General features: G+C 38.9%; 1 protein-coding gene across 1 annotated transcript; it reads right to left on the minus strand.

Annotated features, from left to right (window-relative positions):
* On the minus strand, positions 1,024-3,844 carry LOC107647066 (2-Cys peroxiredoxin BAS1, chloroplastic; the record flags this gene model as incomplete). The annotated part of the gene is made up of 7 exons (XM_016351191.2): positions 1,024-1,249; positions 1,385-1,498; positions 1,729-1,854; positions 2,319-2,398; positions 2,500-2,581; positions 2,679-2,753; positions 3,767-3,844. Coding segments are annotated over 7 exons (666 nt in total), but the record flags the coding sequence as incomplete, so codon positions are not given.

The raw sequence follows: 16,267 nt of genomic DNA on the forward strand, positions 1-16,267 counted from the left end.
GCAAATATGAACCATGGGAAAGAAAAGAGTAGAAGAAGAAGAAAGAGGTAGAGATAGAGGAATGGAAGGGAAGGGGTGAATGATAGGTGGGGTGGGTGTAAAAATTGTGGGACCCACTGATCCTGATAGGCTAGAAAATTCGAATTCCCTGCCTCCTTGTGGGCGTTGAATGCCCAGCCTCTACTCCTTGGCTGGCGTTCAACTCCAGCTTCCTACTCTATATAGGGCGTTGAACGCCCTTGAGGGTCTCCCTTCCTAGCGTTCAACGCCAGGTCTTTGCTACCTGACTGGCGTTGAACGCCAGCTTCTTACTCCATTGTGGGCGTTGAACGCCCTCTAGGGATTCCTCACTTTCATTTTTTTGTCATACATTTTTTTTTTGTCATACACACTCACATACACTAAAGGTTCCATCACTACTCAGCCATAGCTGGGATTTGAACTTGGGATGTGGCTTCTATAATTCTATGAGGCCAACATATTGACCATTGGCGCAATGCCTCTCCTTCACCTTTCAGTACGACTGTACGAGAGACAGAAGCTATGGCCTTTTCATAGGTCTGGAATTTGTAAAAACAGGATGGGTTTTTGGATATACACTTGGAAGGAGATAATATTCAAGTTGTTAAAGCCTTGTCTTTCTTTTTTTGGTAGAAAAGCCTTATCTTTTGCATATACATAAAAAGATCCCTTTGGGCTTATCATCGCAAATTGTAAACCTTTTTTGCACAACTTCAGATCATTTCAGATTTCCCATATCAACAAAGATGGGAATTTAGTAGCTCACAACTTAGCAAAACCATCTCTTACCAAACCATAGTCAGTGTAATTGAAAGAGACTCCTTCAGATATATGTAATTTGACCTCTTTTAAATCTCTTGGGTCAATTTTCTTGAATTTTTAAACATTTGAATTTATAATTTTACCAGTTTGATAACTCATTCGATTTTCAGAACCTCAATTTAATCACGTTAATATTGGCATTTAGAGCTTCATGTTCTTTATTCATGGACAATCATGATATAAAGATGGCATAATCCGAAGTGTAAATTTAATTAATACATAATACATAGTAAATCCAAATCCAGGTATGAATTTATGAGAAAACCTGCGCTCAAAATTTAAAAGCATTCTCACATTACACAATAAAAAATCCTTTTAAACCAGGGTCTGGTTTCATGGACTTCTCACCAGGTTTCCACCCAGCAGGGCAAACTTCATCTGGGTTCTCCTGCACATACTGTAAGGCCTGCAAGACCAATGCACATAAATGGAGGCAAGAAAATTGTGGAGTGTAACAAGGAAAATTAAGGAAAAGGATAAACAACAAAAAAGCAATTAAGAGTTGCTGAATGTTAATGACGTCTAGAAAGTGAATAATCACCTGCAGTGTTCTCTTTGTCTCATCAACACTTCTACCGATTGCTAGGTTGTTAATAGTAGAATGCTGGATAACACCTTCCTTGTCAATAATGAACAGGCCTCTCAATGCAATCCCCTAAATCAACCGAGACATTTAGGATCATTGTTTCGAGACATGCCCAATAAAAGTGGATGGAAAGCAGAAGTTTCACAGCCAACATTTTGCCATTTGATACTAGGTAATAACTAGATAGCACTTTACATTTCAATCCAGAGATCGTTGAAACTAAAGCACTAAAACAAAAAGGGACTGGAGTTGTGGTGGAAATGGAATAAACATAGTTTAATTCATGACATCAAACATACCTGATCAGGAATGAGAACACCATAAGATTTTGATATGGATTTGGTTACGTCTGAAATCAAAGGATACTTCAAATCCCCAAGCCCTCCAGACTTTCTATCTGTTTGAACCCAAGCAAGGTGCGAGAACTACAAAAATATCAATTGCACCACAAATCAAGAAGAGGAAAAATTCAGAGTGCATTTTGGTCTTTTGGATAGTCCATAAAACGATGATTGTGAGTGAACACAAAAAATGTGGTAAATTATGGCAGAATATTCATGTTCAAGGAAGCATGTAGAGGAGACAATATTATGTGCCAGTCTGGAAAAGACACATGCTTTATGAATCTTTTGAAACTCAATACAGTTGAAGATCAAGAACAACACATTCCAATTATCATCCAAGTTAGTAAGACATTGCTGCCGTTCCAGGTATTTTGCCTTTTCATTTATTTATGAAATAATTTCCACTAACCATACTCTTCCATGTATTTTATCCAGTAATTCAGAGACAGGTGTAAATATGGTTTGATCAACCATGGTAAAAACTTTCAACCATCAGTTTTCTGAAAAATTAAACTATGCGAAAAACTGTAAATGGGCCAACTCACCACACTGTCAACTGAAACACCCAATATCTCTGTATTTAGTTCCTCAAATTCTCCATGCCGGTCACTGAAAGCAGTGATTTCTGTATAAACACAATAGATTTTATATGTTAGGATAATAATAATGATTTAAAAGCTGCAACTATATTTATCTCACTATAGTTTTACCAAGATGTTAGCTAACCTGTAGGACAAACAAAAGTGAAGTCCAATGGGTAGAAAAAGAGGATGACATATTTCTTTCCAATGTATTCAGATAGTTTAACCTGAAAAGGCATAAATAATACATTAATAATGAAAGAAAGAAAAAGACTTCACTGGCTGGCATTCTGGTAATATTTGCTTACGCTGGCAGAAATATACCTTGATGAATTCCTGATCAAAAACAGCCTCTGCTTCAAAATCAGGTGCTGTATTCCCAACTAATGGAAGCTCACTCTACAGAAAGAAAGGGCAAAAAAGGGAGTACATTAACTTCTCGCATCAAGCAGACGGAGGAAAATAAGGCCAAGAAGGGCTTTCCATTTTATACTTTTATCATTTAAGTTAGTACAGTTAGCGAAGAAGACGAAGACCCTCACACAGATTATAGGCAGACTACACAATACCATCCTTGATGCTCATAACCACAGGGGTGGAAGAATCAAGACCATGCATATTATCTTAAAGTATTTAAGCATTCAAATTGGGATTCAGATCTGCTGTCCCAACTTGTTGTCTCCTTCTCCCTCCAATTAAACCACGGAACATGTATCAATTTTGTTAATGTAGGTTAAAAAGAATTAAAATTAATTCATCCATTAATCCAAATGTCATAAATATATTGGTGGTACATGTATTGGCACATATTTGTAGTACAGCAGATCGGAATGTACTTTAGTATTACAAACATTTTGAAACTGAGTGCAGCAACTATATATCAACAAATATGCTCGAAAAATGCAGCAAAGATAAACTCAACCATCAACAGACCTACAATAATCAATGCAGTCACCCACATGAACAAGATATTCTATATATTAGAGTACTTGGTGGACATAAGTAACCTTTTACTGTAGTTTTACATATGTCATTTGAAAGCATTCAAGTTGCAGTGAGTTATTAAAATCAGTTTGCAATTGAGTGCAACAGCAACAACTATAATCAATGTCAATTTTTGACTAGTTAATAAGCTCAAAAAATGCAGCAAAGATAAATTCAGCCATCATGAATGCAGTTCATGTTGAATTTGACACTGAAATCCGCAGATAATTCAGGATGTGAGTGAGGCTTGTGAAAAGGCCCCTAACAAGACAATTCAATCTAAACCAATACCTCATTGCCCACAGAAACAATACACTCAGAAACAGAAAGCAAGAAACAGATATAATCAAAAGAGCATGACACGACAAGGAAAAATAATCGCGAAATGCGTAAACTCCGTAGAGAAATGAATAGTTGAGAAATCTTACAGATGCCTTGACGGTGAAAGTGGTGCAGCGGGAAGAGTGGGGATGAAGAAAGAAGAAGAAGAGAATTTGGGAGAGAAAAGGGTTTTAGGGTTTGAGGATATGAGAGCAGCGGAAGCAGAGACAGCGGATGAAGCCATCACTGAGTGTGACTTAAGAGTGAGAGTGTGAGTGTGAGTGTGAGTGAGTGTGAGGTTGAAACAGGATAGGGGCAGGGGGAGCGGCTCAGCTCACAGAGATAAGTAGCGAGAACCAAACAAACAGGTTGACTTCAAAGTCGAAACCTCAGAATCACCAAACTAGACCTTCCTCGATCGATGCTATTGGCCATTCGGCCTATTGCCAGCCCACAGGTGTATCCTTCCTATGTTCCATTCTACAACGAACTTGATTGGAGGAGGTTCTAAAAAGAAAATTTTTTTTTTCTTAAGTGATTTATGTAGAAATAATTTTTTATTTATTAATTATATTTGATAATGAAATTAACTTGGTAATGCATTTTTAGTTAATTTGGTCAAACTAGTCAATTTAATCCGATTCTTAAAACTGTTAATTTTTTTTAGTTGACATGTATTAAGATTATTATTAATATGCATTTTTTCAAATTTTTTATGTTAATAAATATAAAATAAATACATTAAAACTTAGATTTTGTTAATTTTTATAAAAAAATCTCAATTAAATAAATACATCAAAATAGAATCAAAATATCAACTACTAAAAAATTAAAAAGAGAAAAACGCGCCACTTTTGCGCGCAAAGTTGAATTTCTGCCAAACTGAATGCGTAGAACCATAAAATTTATATTGAGTAAAAAATAATGAAGAGAACCATACAAACATTGAAGACGATAGTGTCACTGAACCAAAAAAAATGGTAGTTATAGAGACAACGGAGTTACCAAGTGAAACGAGTATGTTGATTCCATGTACGGACACTACGATGATGGTGTCCCCAATGGGACGAACATTGTGTTGTCCCCTAGTAGAGTTACGACGATAAGATTGCCCAACAAGCCAAACATGGAGGTGTTGCTTCCTAAAACTAAAACGGTAGATTTATCAGAAGAAATAAATGAGTCGATGATCACAATGATAGCACCATGGAAAGGTAATTTTTTATTGAATAATTTCAAATTTCATTGCAATATATTTGTGTTAGTTGAAAATAATTAATTTCGAAGAAGAGAGTTATTCAAGGATTAGTAAGTGAGTCCTCAGAAAGAAGTTTACATCGAGAAGGTTTTTGTGATTGGGAATATCGAGTGAAAGCCCAATTAGCGTAACGGGTCGATAAATTGATTGATGAAGTAGATAAAAGACTTCGAGGTTTTAGGATGATCTTCAGACGTTACATGATTAAACCAAAGAAGCGGGAACGGTTACACATATTTTCATGCACGTGGAGGTTACACTTTGATTCGATTGGCTAGGAGCTGGCTACAAAATAGAAAAAGGCTCAAAGATACAGGGGTTGGAACTTTGCTTCAGAAATTACTCACGTACACTCACATCCCAATGGCTTTCTGAGTCTGCTTCGAGTCAATTTTCTGTAGGGTTCCTTCCACTTGTTTAACTTTTCATTTACATTCTCTGCAAACTTCACTTTTCTTTCAAGTTTATCTTTCAAGTAACATTTACTTTACTTGTTCAGTTTTATGTTTCGAAACCTTTATTTTCTGTTACAGAAGTCCTTCGATTCGATCGGAGGCATTTTACTATTTTTCTTTCAATTCAATGGAATCCATTTCAATTTCAGTTAATTTATTTTCAAAGTCTTTATTTATGTCTTCATATTTTCTCGAATTTTGTCTTATTAAAGGGTCTTTGATGCACTTTTAGAAAACTGGTACTTGCAAAGAGAAGTAGGTTTCCCTCACAGACCACTAGATATCGAACCACCATCGATTTCTGAACAGGCGGAAATTTGCCAATTAAGAATTTATAATAAGAACAGCGTTGCAAGTACAGTTCTTAACTGACGAAAATTCTGCTTATCAATTTAAAAGGGTTGTCACAAAATTAGAATAAAAATACTGGGAGTAGAATTCCCAAGTCGTCTCCCAACGAGTTGACAAAAGAGTGCTATTTTATTAGTCAAGAGTTTTCCGAGAAATTTTAAGAGTTGGAGAACAGGAAAATAAATGATTGTAATTTAAAGCAATGAAAATTAGCGAGAGAATTTATATAATCAAATAAAAGCCTTGACCGGGGGTAAATTAATTGGAAGTTCTATCCTTGTTGGATTTTTCCAAGTGTAATATCAAGAGGTTATTGTTTTCACTTAGTTAACCCTTACCGAATAAAGAAAAGTCAAGTGATTAAGCCAACTTCTATTCACAAGTCCTAATCCTCTCTCCCTTGGGAAGGATTAGCGTTCGTGCTTGGAAAGTTGGCCAACAACTTCCAATTAAAATTAACACTTGAATAATTCAACTCAAGGGTCTCCTCTTAATCAAACCCCAAGTCAAGTTGGGAGTCTACTCCATTGACATGAATATAACGTTCACAGGCATATAAAGAGAATAAGAAGAAGACATGATAAACTAATAAAATAATAACTAAAAATTAATTAAAGGTAAAAATAGTTCTTTGCATTAATAAATCCCAAATCATATGATGTCCACAAATCAGTTTGGTATGATGAGTGGACTCCTTTTGGTAAGCTTTGCAACCTTGTTCCTTATGTACATATTTCTGAATCAGATTTCATGGTGGCTGACTTGTGGAAAGGGGTGTCTTGGGAGGTTGATAGTCTTACCACGCCTATTCCGCATGAGATTAAGCAGTTTATTTATGGTCTGAGATATCCTAGTTTGACTGAGTTGGAGCCACAGTGGGAGTGGTGGCCTGCAGCAACAAAAAAGTATAGTGGTACTGCTCTTGAAGAGTGGTTTCGGAAGGCCTTGGCTAACAATGAGGCGTCCTTTGGTGCAGGGCTTTGGTGGGTATGGAGACATAGGTGCAATGACATATTCAACACTGACAACCCTTGGACAGACCATAAGGTTGTTGCCTTGGCCAGAATTACCGCCAAGGACTTACAGGTTTACAGGAATCGAAGCAATGCCTTTAGGTCTCTCCGAAATTGCCTGTGTTGGGAACCACCGGTAGGCAATAGTTTTAAAGTTAATTGTGATGCAAGCTTATATATGGATTCAAATTTAGCGGGATTTGGGTGTATTATTAGAGATTCTAAGGGAGATTGGATCTCGGGCTGCTCTGGAAGCATTCCCCCTTGGTCTATAATCAGATGTGAATTATTTGCTGCTTAAAGGGGGCTGGTTTTAGCTTGGGATTGCGGTTTGAGGGATATTATATGTGAAACAGATTGCCTTGACTTTCTGCCCATCATGCATGAGCTTACAAGTGGGTATCCATCTGAAGTAACAGATTTGGTTCACAAGATTCAGGAGCTTTTATCTCGTCATTGGCTTGTTCACGTTGAATGGGGGTCCCGAGAAGCAAATAGAGCTGCGGATTGGATGGCTAAATATGGTGCCAAGAGTAACTCTAATCATGTTATTTGGTCTGAGCCTAGTGTTGATCTCCAACGAATCATCCACTCGGATTTAGAATAGTTTTTGCTTTGTTTCTTTCCTTGTTTAGTCACCAAAAAAAAAATCCCAAATCATAAACATACGTATCTGAACAGGATTAATAGGTAATCAAAAGAGTAAAGGAATGAGAAAACAAACTAGAATAATAGAAACTTCAACAGAGGTAGTGACTCTTCTCAATATCCAAAGCAAAAGCATCAAAAGCATAAAAACTGGAAATCTATGAATGTAAGGGAAACCTAGAGGAAGTGTGTATTTTTCTCTCTAAGATTCTAATCTAAAATCTAAAACTATGCGAATGAGAATGTGTCTTGAGTCTCTGCTCGTCCCCTGGCTCTAGTCTGTGTTTTTGGGCCAAAAACTGAGTCCAAACTCAGCCCAAAATCGCCCCCAGCATTTTCTACGATTTCTGCAGGTAGCGCATGTCACGCGTACGCGTCGCTGGTCATCTTCGTGTGTCACGCGTACGTGTCAGGCACACGCACGTGTGAGCCATGCGTGCGCATCGCTTCTCGTTGGTTGTCTCCTTTATTTCTTGTGTTCCTTCCATTTGTGCAAGCTTCCTCTCTATCCTTTAAGTCATTCCTGCCCTATATAGCCTTCTTCTTCTTTTTTGCGGAAGCTCCATCAAATCCATCCGAATGCTACCTAAAATAAACATAATTGCACACAACTCAAAGTAGCATCCATAGTGGCTAAAAGATGATTAATTCTTGATTAAACTCAAAAAATTGAATGCAAATTCACTAGGAAAAGATAGGAAAGATGCTCACACAGATCACGACATCGAATTGTATAAAGAGGAATTAAAAATACACAATTTAAAGGCTTAGGAAGCAAGTTTTCAACTATAGAGTAAAATTGGAAAGGAATTGTAAAATCATGCAAATTGTATGAATAAGTGTGCAGAGACTCGATAAAACCACTCAATTGAGCACAAGATAAACCATAAAATAGTGGTTTATCAATTTTCTAAAAATCGACAAAATAAATTGGCACACCCAGTGGGACAGTTTGACATTAAGTGTGTCAAATGATCTTATGTGGCCATAGTGTATGCAATTATGAAGTGGAAGGATTGTATACATGGCGGAAGAAGGTTTGAATGTGAATGGTGGTTCATCCAAAAATGACAGTGCGCTAGTAGTTGTACAACCTTCGGACGTAACTTCACGTTCGGAAGGTGTGGCTGTAAGTGAAAGTATGGTGGTTACTAATGTGCAAGCTGGAAATAATGGGCAAAATACTCGCCCACGTAGTAATCCAACACCAATACAGCCCCAATGGTGTGCGAAATGGAACTCCGCACAACTGAACCGGCAAGTGTACTAGGTCGTCCAAGTAATCCCTCAGGTGAGTGAGGGTCGAATCCTACGGAGATTGTCGGATTGAGCAAGCAATGGCTATCTTGTAAATCTTAGTCAGGCGATTAGAAAAGATAGTTGTTTGTTAAGAAGCATAAATGAAATAATAAGAACAAAATACCAGATTAGTGTAAAAGCAATGATGGATAATTAGTTAAGGCTTCGGAGATGCGTATTCCTTCCGGATTAACTTTTCTTACTGTCTACTTCAACAACAAACGATTCATTCAATGGCAGCCGTAATTGACTAACTCATGTAGTATCCTCATGAAGTTAGGCTCTTCTAGACCATAGCAGTCCACCATATCAGAGCAACTCATGTAGCATCCTCACCAAGTTTACTCATGGCTTCCCGCTACAGTTGAAGGTGAAGACCTAAGCAATCCACTCCCCTTCGCGATCCTACTCAAAACGCCACAGACAAGGTCGGATCTTCCAGATCAGGGAACGCTGCATCTCATACTCTAGCCTTGATGCCACGAAAACCTCAGTAACCCACGGTCAACGGGATTATATGTCACATATCCAAAGTCGCCCAGGCATGCTCTTGGAATCCGCAGTGCATTCTCTAGCTTTTGGTTCAATGCTATCCGGGCAGGACTCACACAGAACCCATGTAGAACAAGGATAATTGTCACGAGTCATCCTCAATTCATGATATGAAGAACAAAAATGTACAAGAGAATGGAATCAAACGTGTATTGAAATAGAACAGCAATATTATTAATCCATGAGAATCAGCAGAGCTCCTAACCCTAACTTAGGAGGTTTTGTTGTTGATGCTTTTACAGAAAGTAAAACATGTAAAGGTAAAAGTGAGGCAGAAGATCCTAAACATGGGTGATATTCTCCTATATATACTAATCTAATAACTAAGAAGTACAAAAATATGATAGAATAGACTAGAGGTGCGAAATCCATCCTTGGGCCCACTTAGGTTGAGTGCTTGGGCTGAGCTTGGCGTCTAACTTTGAGAAATGGGTGTTGAACGCCCATTAGGGGGTGATTGGCACTGCCTTGTGTCTTGGAGGGCGTTGAATGCCCAAAAGGGGGGTGATTGGTGTTCAACGCCAGCTTTGAGTCTCCTTTGGGGCGTTGAACGCCAGCCAGGGAGTAGCTCCTTAGCGTTCAACGCCTAGTATGGGCAGGCTCCTTCGAAGAAAAGTATAAACCATTACATATTCTGGAAAGCTCTGAAAGTTAGCTTTCCAAATCTATTGAGAATGCATCATTTGGACCTCTATAGCTCAGAAAATACTCGTTTGAATACATGGAGGTCATATTCTGATAACATCTGCTACACTTTCCTTGCCTCTGAATCAGACTTTGCCAAAGCTCCTCAATTTCAGCCAGAAATTACCTAAAATTATCATAAAACACAACAAATAAAAGTATAATCCAAAAATGTGAATTTTGCACTAAAACCTATAAAAACATAATAAAACTTAAACAAAACATAAGTAAAACAATATGAAAATGATGCCAAAAAGCATATAAATATATCCGCTCATCAGAACATCAAACTTAAACTGTTGCTTGTCCCCAAGCAATCAAAAATAAAGTAGGAACATGAAGAAGAGAAGGATACAATGGATCTCAGAGTTTTTCAATAAAGCTCAGTTCCAATTGATAAGCGGGGCTTGTAACTATTCACTTCTGAACAGTTTTGGTATATCACTATCCTTTGAAGCTCAGAAGTGTTGATGTCTTTAGGAATTCAGAATCCGGATGATATTATTGACTCTCTTAGTTTAGTTCTTTTTTATTCTTGAACACAGCTTCTTTTAGAGCATGTCCGTGACGCTAAGCGCTTTGTTTTCCAGTATCACTACCGGATACATAAATTCCACATACACTTAACTGGGTGAACCCTTTTGGATTGTGATTCAGCTTTGCTAGAATCCCCAGCTAGTGGTGTCCAGAGTTATTAGGAACACTCTTTTGCTTTTGGAATCACGACTTTAACTGCTCAGTCTCAAGCTTTTCACTTGACAACTTCACACCACAAGCATTTAGTTAGGGAAAGGAGCTCATTTAAACTTTTTAGGCCAAGATTTTGTTTCTTTTAGACCCTCCTAACCATTGATGCTCAAAGCCTTGGATCCTTGCTCTTGCCTTTTGGTTTAAAGAGTTATTAGCTTTTTTCCTTTCTTCTCTCTCTCTCTTTTTTTGTTTCTTTCTCTTTTTCTTTTTTTTTTTTTGCTGCTTTTTCTTGCTTCAAGAATCAATAATTGGATTTTTTATATTACCAATAATATTTCACCTTTTCCATTATTCTTTCAAGAACCAACATTCTTTACTCCAACATCAAATATGCACTCTTGATTCATGCATTCAGAAAGTAAAAGTAATGCCACCACATCAATTAATTGTACTATTCTTATTATATAACTCGAGTTCATGCATCTTACTTCTCTTTTTCAAATAAAATCTTTTTCTTCTTTTAAGTATGGTGAGAGATGCATGGAATATTTCACAGTTTAAGACAAAACAAAGAATGATCATGCACTTAGAAACAGGAAATAGACAATGAAATACAATGGAAAACAGAAAAATAACATAAGCAAAAGGGAATATGGAACGTGACCACCTTAGTGACGGTGGCTACTGCTTCCTCTAGAGAATCCAATGGAACGCTTGATTTCTTCTATGTCACCCCCTGTCTTTGTTGCTCTTCCCTCATAGCTCTTTGATCTTCTCTTATTTCATGGAGGATGGTGGAATGCTCTTGGTGTCCCATCCTTAGCTGATCCATGTTGGAGCTTAATTCTCCTAGAGAAGTATTCAGTTGGTCCTAGTATCCTTGGGGAGGAAAATGCATCCCTTGAGGCATCTCAGGAATTTCTTATTGAGGCAGCTCCACATGCTCTTGCTGTGGTTCATGTGCTGGCTCTCTAACATGCTCCATCCTTCTTCTAGTGATGGGCTTGTCCTCCTCAATGGGGATGTCTCCTTCTATGACAATTCTAGCTGAATTACATAAGTGACATATGAGGTGAGGGAATGCCAACCTTGCTTGGGTGGAGGTCTTTTCTTCCACCTTGTACAGCTCCTGAGGTATCACCTCATGTACCTCCACCTCATCCCTAAGCATGATGCAGTGAATCATGATGGCTCGGTTAATGGTTACTTCAGACTGGTTGCTAGTAGGGATGATAGAGTGTTGGATGAATTCCAACCATCCTCTAACTATGGGCTTGAGGTCAAGCCTTCTTAGTTGGATAGGTTTGTTGTGAGCATCCCTTCTCCACTGTGCTCCTTCCACACAAATGTCTCAAAAGACTTGGTTCAGCCTTTGATCAAAATTGACTCTTCTAGTGTAAGGGTGTGGGTCTCCTTGCATTAATGGTAGATGGAGTGCCACCCTTACGCTTTCTGGGCTGAAATCCAAGAGACGTCCTCGGACCATAGTGTGCCAATTTTTGGGGTGTGGGTTCACACTAGTGTCATGAGTTTTGGTAACCCCGCATTGGCATAAAACTCTTGTACCATTAAGATTCCAACTTCCAAGATGGGGTTGGTCAGAACTTCCCAACCTCTTCTCTGGATTTCTTGTTAGATCTCCAGGTACTTATTCTTTTTGAGCCTAAAAGGGACTTCAGGAATCACCCTTTTCTTTGCCACTACTTCATAGAAGTGGTCTTGATGAGCATTAATAAGGAATCTCTCCATTTCCCAAGGTTCGGAGGTGGAAGCTATGGCTTTTCCTTTCATCTTTCTAGGGGATTCTCCGACTTTGGGTGCCATAAGTGTGAGTGGAAAGCAAAAAGTAAGGCTTTTCCAACACCAAACTTAAAAGCTTTGCTTGTCCTCGAGCAAATATGAACAAGAGAGAAGAATAGAGTAGAAGAAGAAGAAAATAGTGGGGATAGAGGGAGAGAGTGATTCAGCTAAGTGGGGTGGGTTATAGTGTATGAGGGTTGTGTATGTGTGGGTATGAAGGGGTGATGGAGGGGGTATTTATAGGGGGGTTTGTGTTAGGGATTATGAGGTGGGATAATTGGGAGAAAAATGTTTTGAATTTGAAGTGGGAGGGGTTGGTGGAAATGGTTTGATGGTAGTGATGAAGGGTGTTAGGAAGAGAAAAAGGTGATGTGGATGTGATTGGTTGAGGGTGTATGGGGAAGAGTTTATATGGAGAAGAGGAAAAGTAAGAGAGGGAAGAATGTGGGATATGTGAAGATTCTGTGGGACCCAGTGATCCTGAGAGGCTAGGAAATTCGAATTCCTTGCCCCCCTCATGGGTATTGAACGCCCAGCCTCTGCTCCCTGGCTAGCGTTCAATGCCAGCTTCCTTACCCATTGGGGTGTTGAACGCCCCTCTTGCCTCCTTGTCTGGCGTTCAACGCCAGCAAGGGTGTACTCCAGGGTGTGCTGCTTTCATACCTGAACGTTTCTATCTCTGTTCTAACTACTACACATGATCACAAACTCAAAAGAAACAATATGAAAATAAACTAATATTAGATAAATAAACTTAAGGAAAAACAGGAAGACTCTAGTTATGGTTGGGTTACCTCCCAACAATCGCTTCTTTAACGTCACTAGCTTGACAATTAGCTCTCATGGATGAGTTCCACGTGTTCTAGAGACAGGATCTTGTTCACAGTGTGCGGAATCACTGGGCTGTATATGAAGACAACTCTCATGCCAGGTGAGAGGCCTTCAGTAGGGATTTTTTATCCCTCTAGCCTTTAGGTACCTTTTTCTTAGTACCTTTATTCTCAGTGCTTGATGATGTTTTTACAACACTAAACTTAGATTTGGTGCTTAGGGGCTCTATATAGCTCTGCACTGAGAGAGGGGGTTGGAACACTAAGTGTTGCACGTTTGTCTCTCCCTTAGGGAAGGAGTTAGGTTTGGACATCTTAAATAAGATGTGATCCTTCCATAATTGCAGAACTAGCTCTCCCTTTGCCAAATCTATTAAGGCATTGGCTGTAGCTAGGAAAGGTCTTCCAAGGATGATGGATTCATCCTCGTCCTCTCTAGTATCTAAGATTATAAAATCTGCAGGGATGTAAAAGTTTTCATTCTTTACTAATACATCCTTTACCAGGCCATATGCCCTTTTTAGTGACTTGTTTGCCATCTCCAATGAGATCTTGGCAGCTTGCACTTCAAAGATTTTCAACCTCTCCATTACATAGAGAAGAATGAGGTTTATGCTTGACCCTAGGTCACATAAAGCCTTCTCAAAAATAAAAAATATTTTCAACCTTTACTAAGACATCCGCTACCAGACCATATGTCTTTTTTAGTGACTTGCCTGCTAACTCCAATGAGATTTTGGCAGCTTACACCTAAAAAATTCCCAGCCTCTCCATTACAGAGAGTGGCATGAGGTTTATGCTTGACCCTAGGACACATGAAGCCTTCTCAAAAGCAATTGTTCCTATGATGCAAGGAATTAGGAAGCGTCCGAGATCCGACAGCTTCTGAGGTAGTTTCTTCTGAACCAAGGCATTGAGTTCCTTGGTGAGCACTGGAGATTCTTCCTTCAATGTCTATTTTCCAAATAATTTGGCATTCAGCTTCATCAGAATCCCTAGGTACCGAGCAATTTTCTCTTTCCTAGTTTTTTCTTCCTCATCAGAGGAGGAGTATTCTTCAGATTCTATAATCTGCAACCAGGCACTTAAGGGAACCTCTATGGTCTCCTCATGAGTTCTGGTTTCTTTTAGTTCTTTAACAAAGGAGTCCTTAGTGGGCGTTGAATGGCCAGCTACTCCTATTATGGCGTTCAACGCCAGGAGTTGTCCCTTTTTGGGCGTTGAACGCCCAGCCTCTACTCTATTGCTGGAGTTCAATGCCTCCAACTGCTCCTCTTTGGGCGTTGAACGCCCAGCTTCTCCTTTTCAGTTTCGGCCTCAACTTCTATAGTGATGGCCTTGCACTCTTCTCTTGGAAGAGTGTTAAGAGGAGTCTCAGGTATTCTCTTCCTCTTACTCAGTTGATCAATTTGTACCTCCAAATTCCTAATGGAGGATCTTGTTTCAGTGATGAAAATATGAGTGGTTTTAGAGAGATTGGAGACTATAGTGGCTAAGTCAGAGAGGCTTTGCCTAGAAGTCTCCATCTATTGCTGAGAAGATGGGAATGGTTTATTATTAAACCTATTCTAGTTTCTTCCACCTTGATTGTTATTGAAGCCTTAGTGAGGCTTTTGTTGATCCTTCCATGAAAAGTTGGGATGATTCCTCCATGATAGGTTGTAGGTGTTTCCATAAGGCTCATTATTGGGATTTCCTGAAGAGTTTCCCAAATATCTAACTTCATCCATCATGGGTTGATCTGGATCATATGCCTCTCCTTCATAGGAGGCTTCTTGAGTGTTGTCAGCTGTAGCTTGTGATCCAGTCAGATGCTGAGAGATCATGTTGACCTGTTAGGTCAGAATCTTGTTCTGAGTCAATATGGCATTCAGAGTGTCAATCTCTAGGACTCCTCTCTTCTGAGCCACCCCAGTATTTATAGGATTTCTCTCAGAAGTGTACATAAATTGGTTGTTAGCAACCATGTCAATGAGTTCCTGTGCCTCTTCAGGTATTTTCTTTAAGTAGAGTGAACCACTAGCAGAGTGTTCCAATGCCATCTTGGACATCTCAGAAAGACCATCATAGAAGATATCTAAGATGGTCCAGTTCGAAATCAAGTTAGGAGGGCACTTTCTGATCAATTGCTTGTATCTCTCCCAGGTTTCATAGAGGGATTCACCATCTTTCTACCTGAAGGTTTGAACTTCAACCCTGAGCTTGCTCAGCTTCTAAAGGTGGGAAGAACTTGGTCAAGAATGCATTGACCACCTTTTTCCAAGAGTCTAGGTTTTTCTTAGGCTGAGAATCCAGCCATAACCTAGTTCTGTCCCTTACAGCAAAGTGGAAAAGCATAAGCTTGTAGATTTCAGGATCCACTCCATTAGTTTTGACAGTATCACAGATCTACAAGAAATCAAAGATGAATCTGTTGGGATCTTCTTGTGGAAGTCCATGAAACTGGTAGTTCTGCTGAACTAAAGTGACTAGTTGAGGCTTCAGCTCAAAGTTATTTGCACCAATTGCAGGTATAGAGATGCTTCTTCCATAGAAGTCAGAAGTGGGTGCAGTAAAGTCACTTAGGGCCTTCCTTGCGTCTCCTCCACCATTAAGATTGGCTGTCATGTCTGTATTTTTAGCTTCTTGTTCGAAAAGCTCTGTGAGGTTTCCTCCAAAGTGCTGTGCTCTTACTTGTTGTAAACGCCTCCTTAGAGTCCTCTCAAGTTCAGGGTCAGGATCAAAGAGAGGTTCTTTATCTCTGTTCCTGCTCATAAACAAGAAGCAAGAATGCAAGAAGAAAAGAAGAAAATGATTCTCTATGTCAGAGTATAGAGGTCCCTTGAGAGGGTTAGAAGGGAAGAAAAGAAAAGAAAGATATCTTTTAGGTTAAAGGAGTTTTCAAAAAAATAAATAGAAAAAAAAGAATATTTTTTTGAAAATAGATGAGAGAGAAATAGGTAAGAATTTTCAAAAAAGGAGAGAGAGAAAGAAGTAGAAACTTTTCGAAAATAGAAGAGAGAGAGAGAGAGAGAGAAGAATTAGAGAG

Source organism: Arachis ipaensis, chromosome B06 (genome assembly GCF_000816755.2).
Source record: "Arachis ipaensis cultivar K30076 chromosome B06, Araip1.1, whole genome shotgun sequence".
In the NCBI taxonomy this organism is placed as follows: Eukaryota; Viridiplantae; Streptophyta; class Magnoliopsida; order Fabales; family Fabaceae; genus Arachis; species Arachis ipaensis.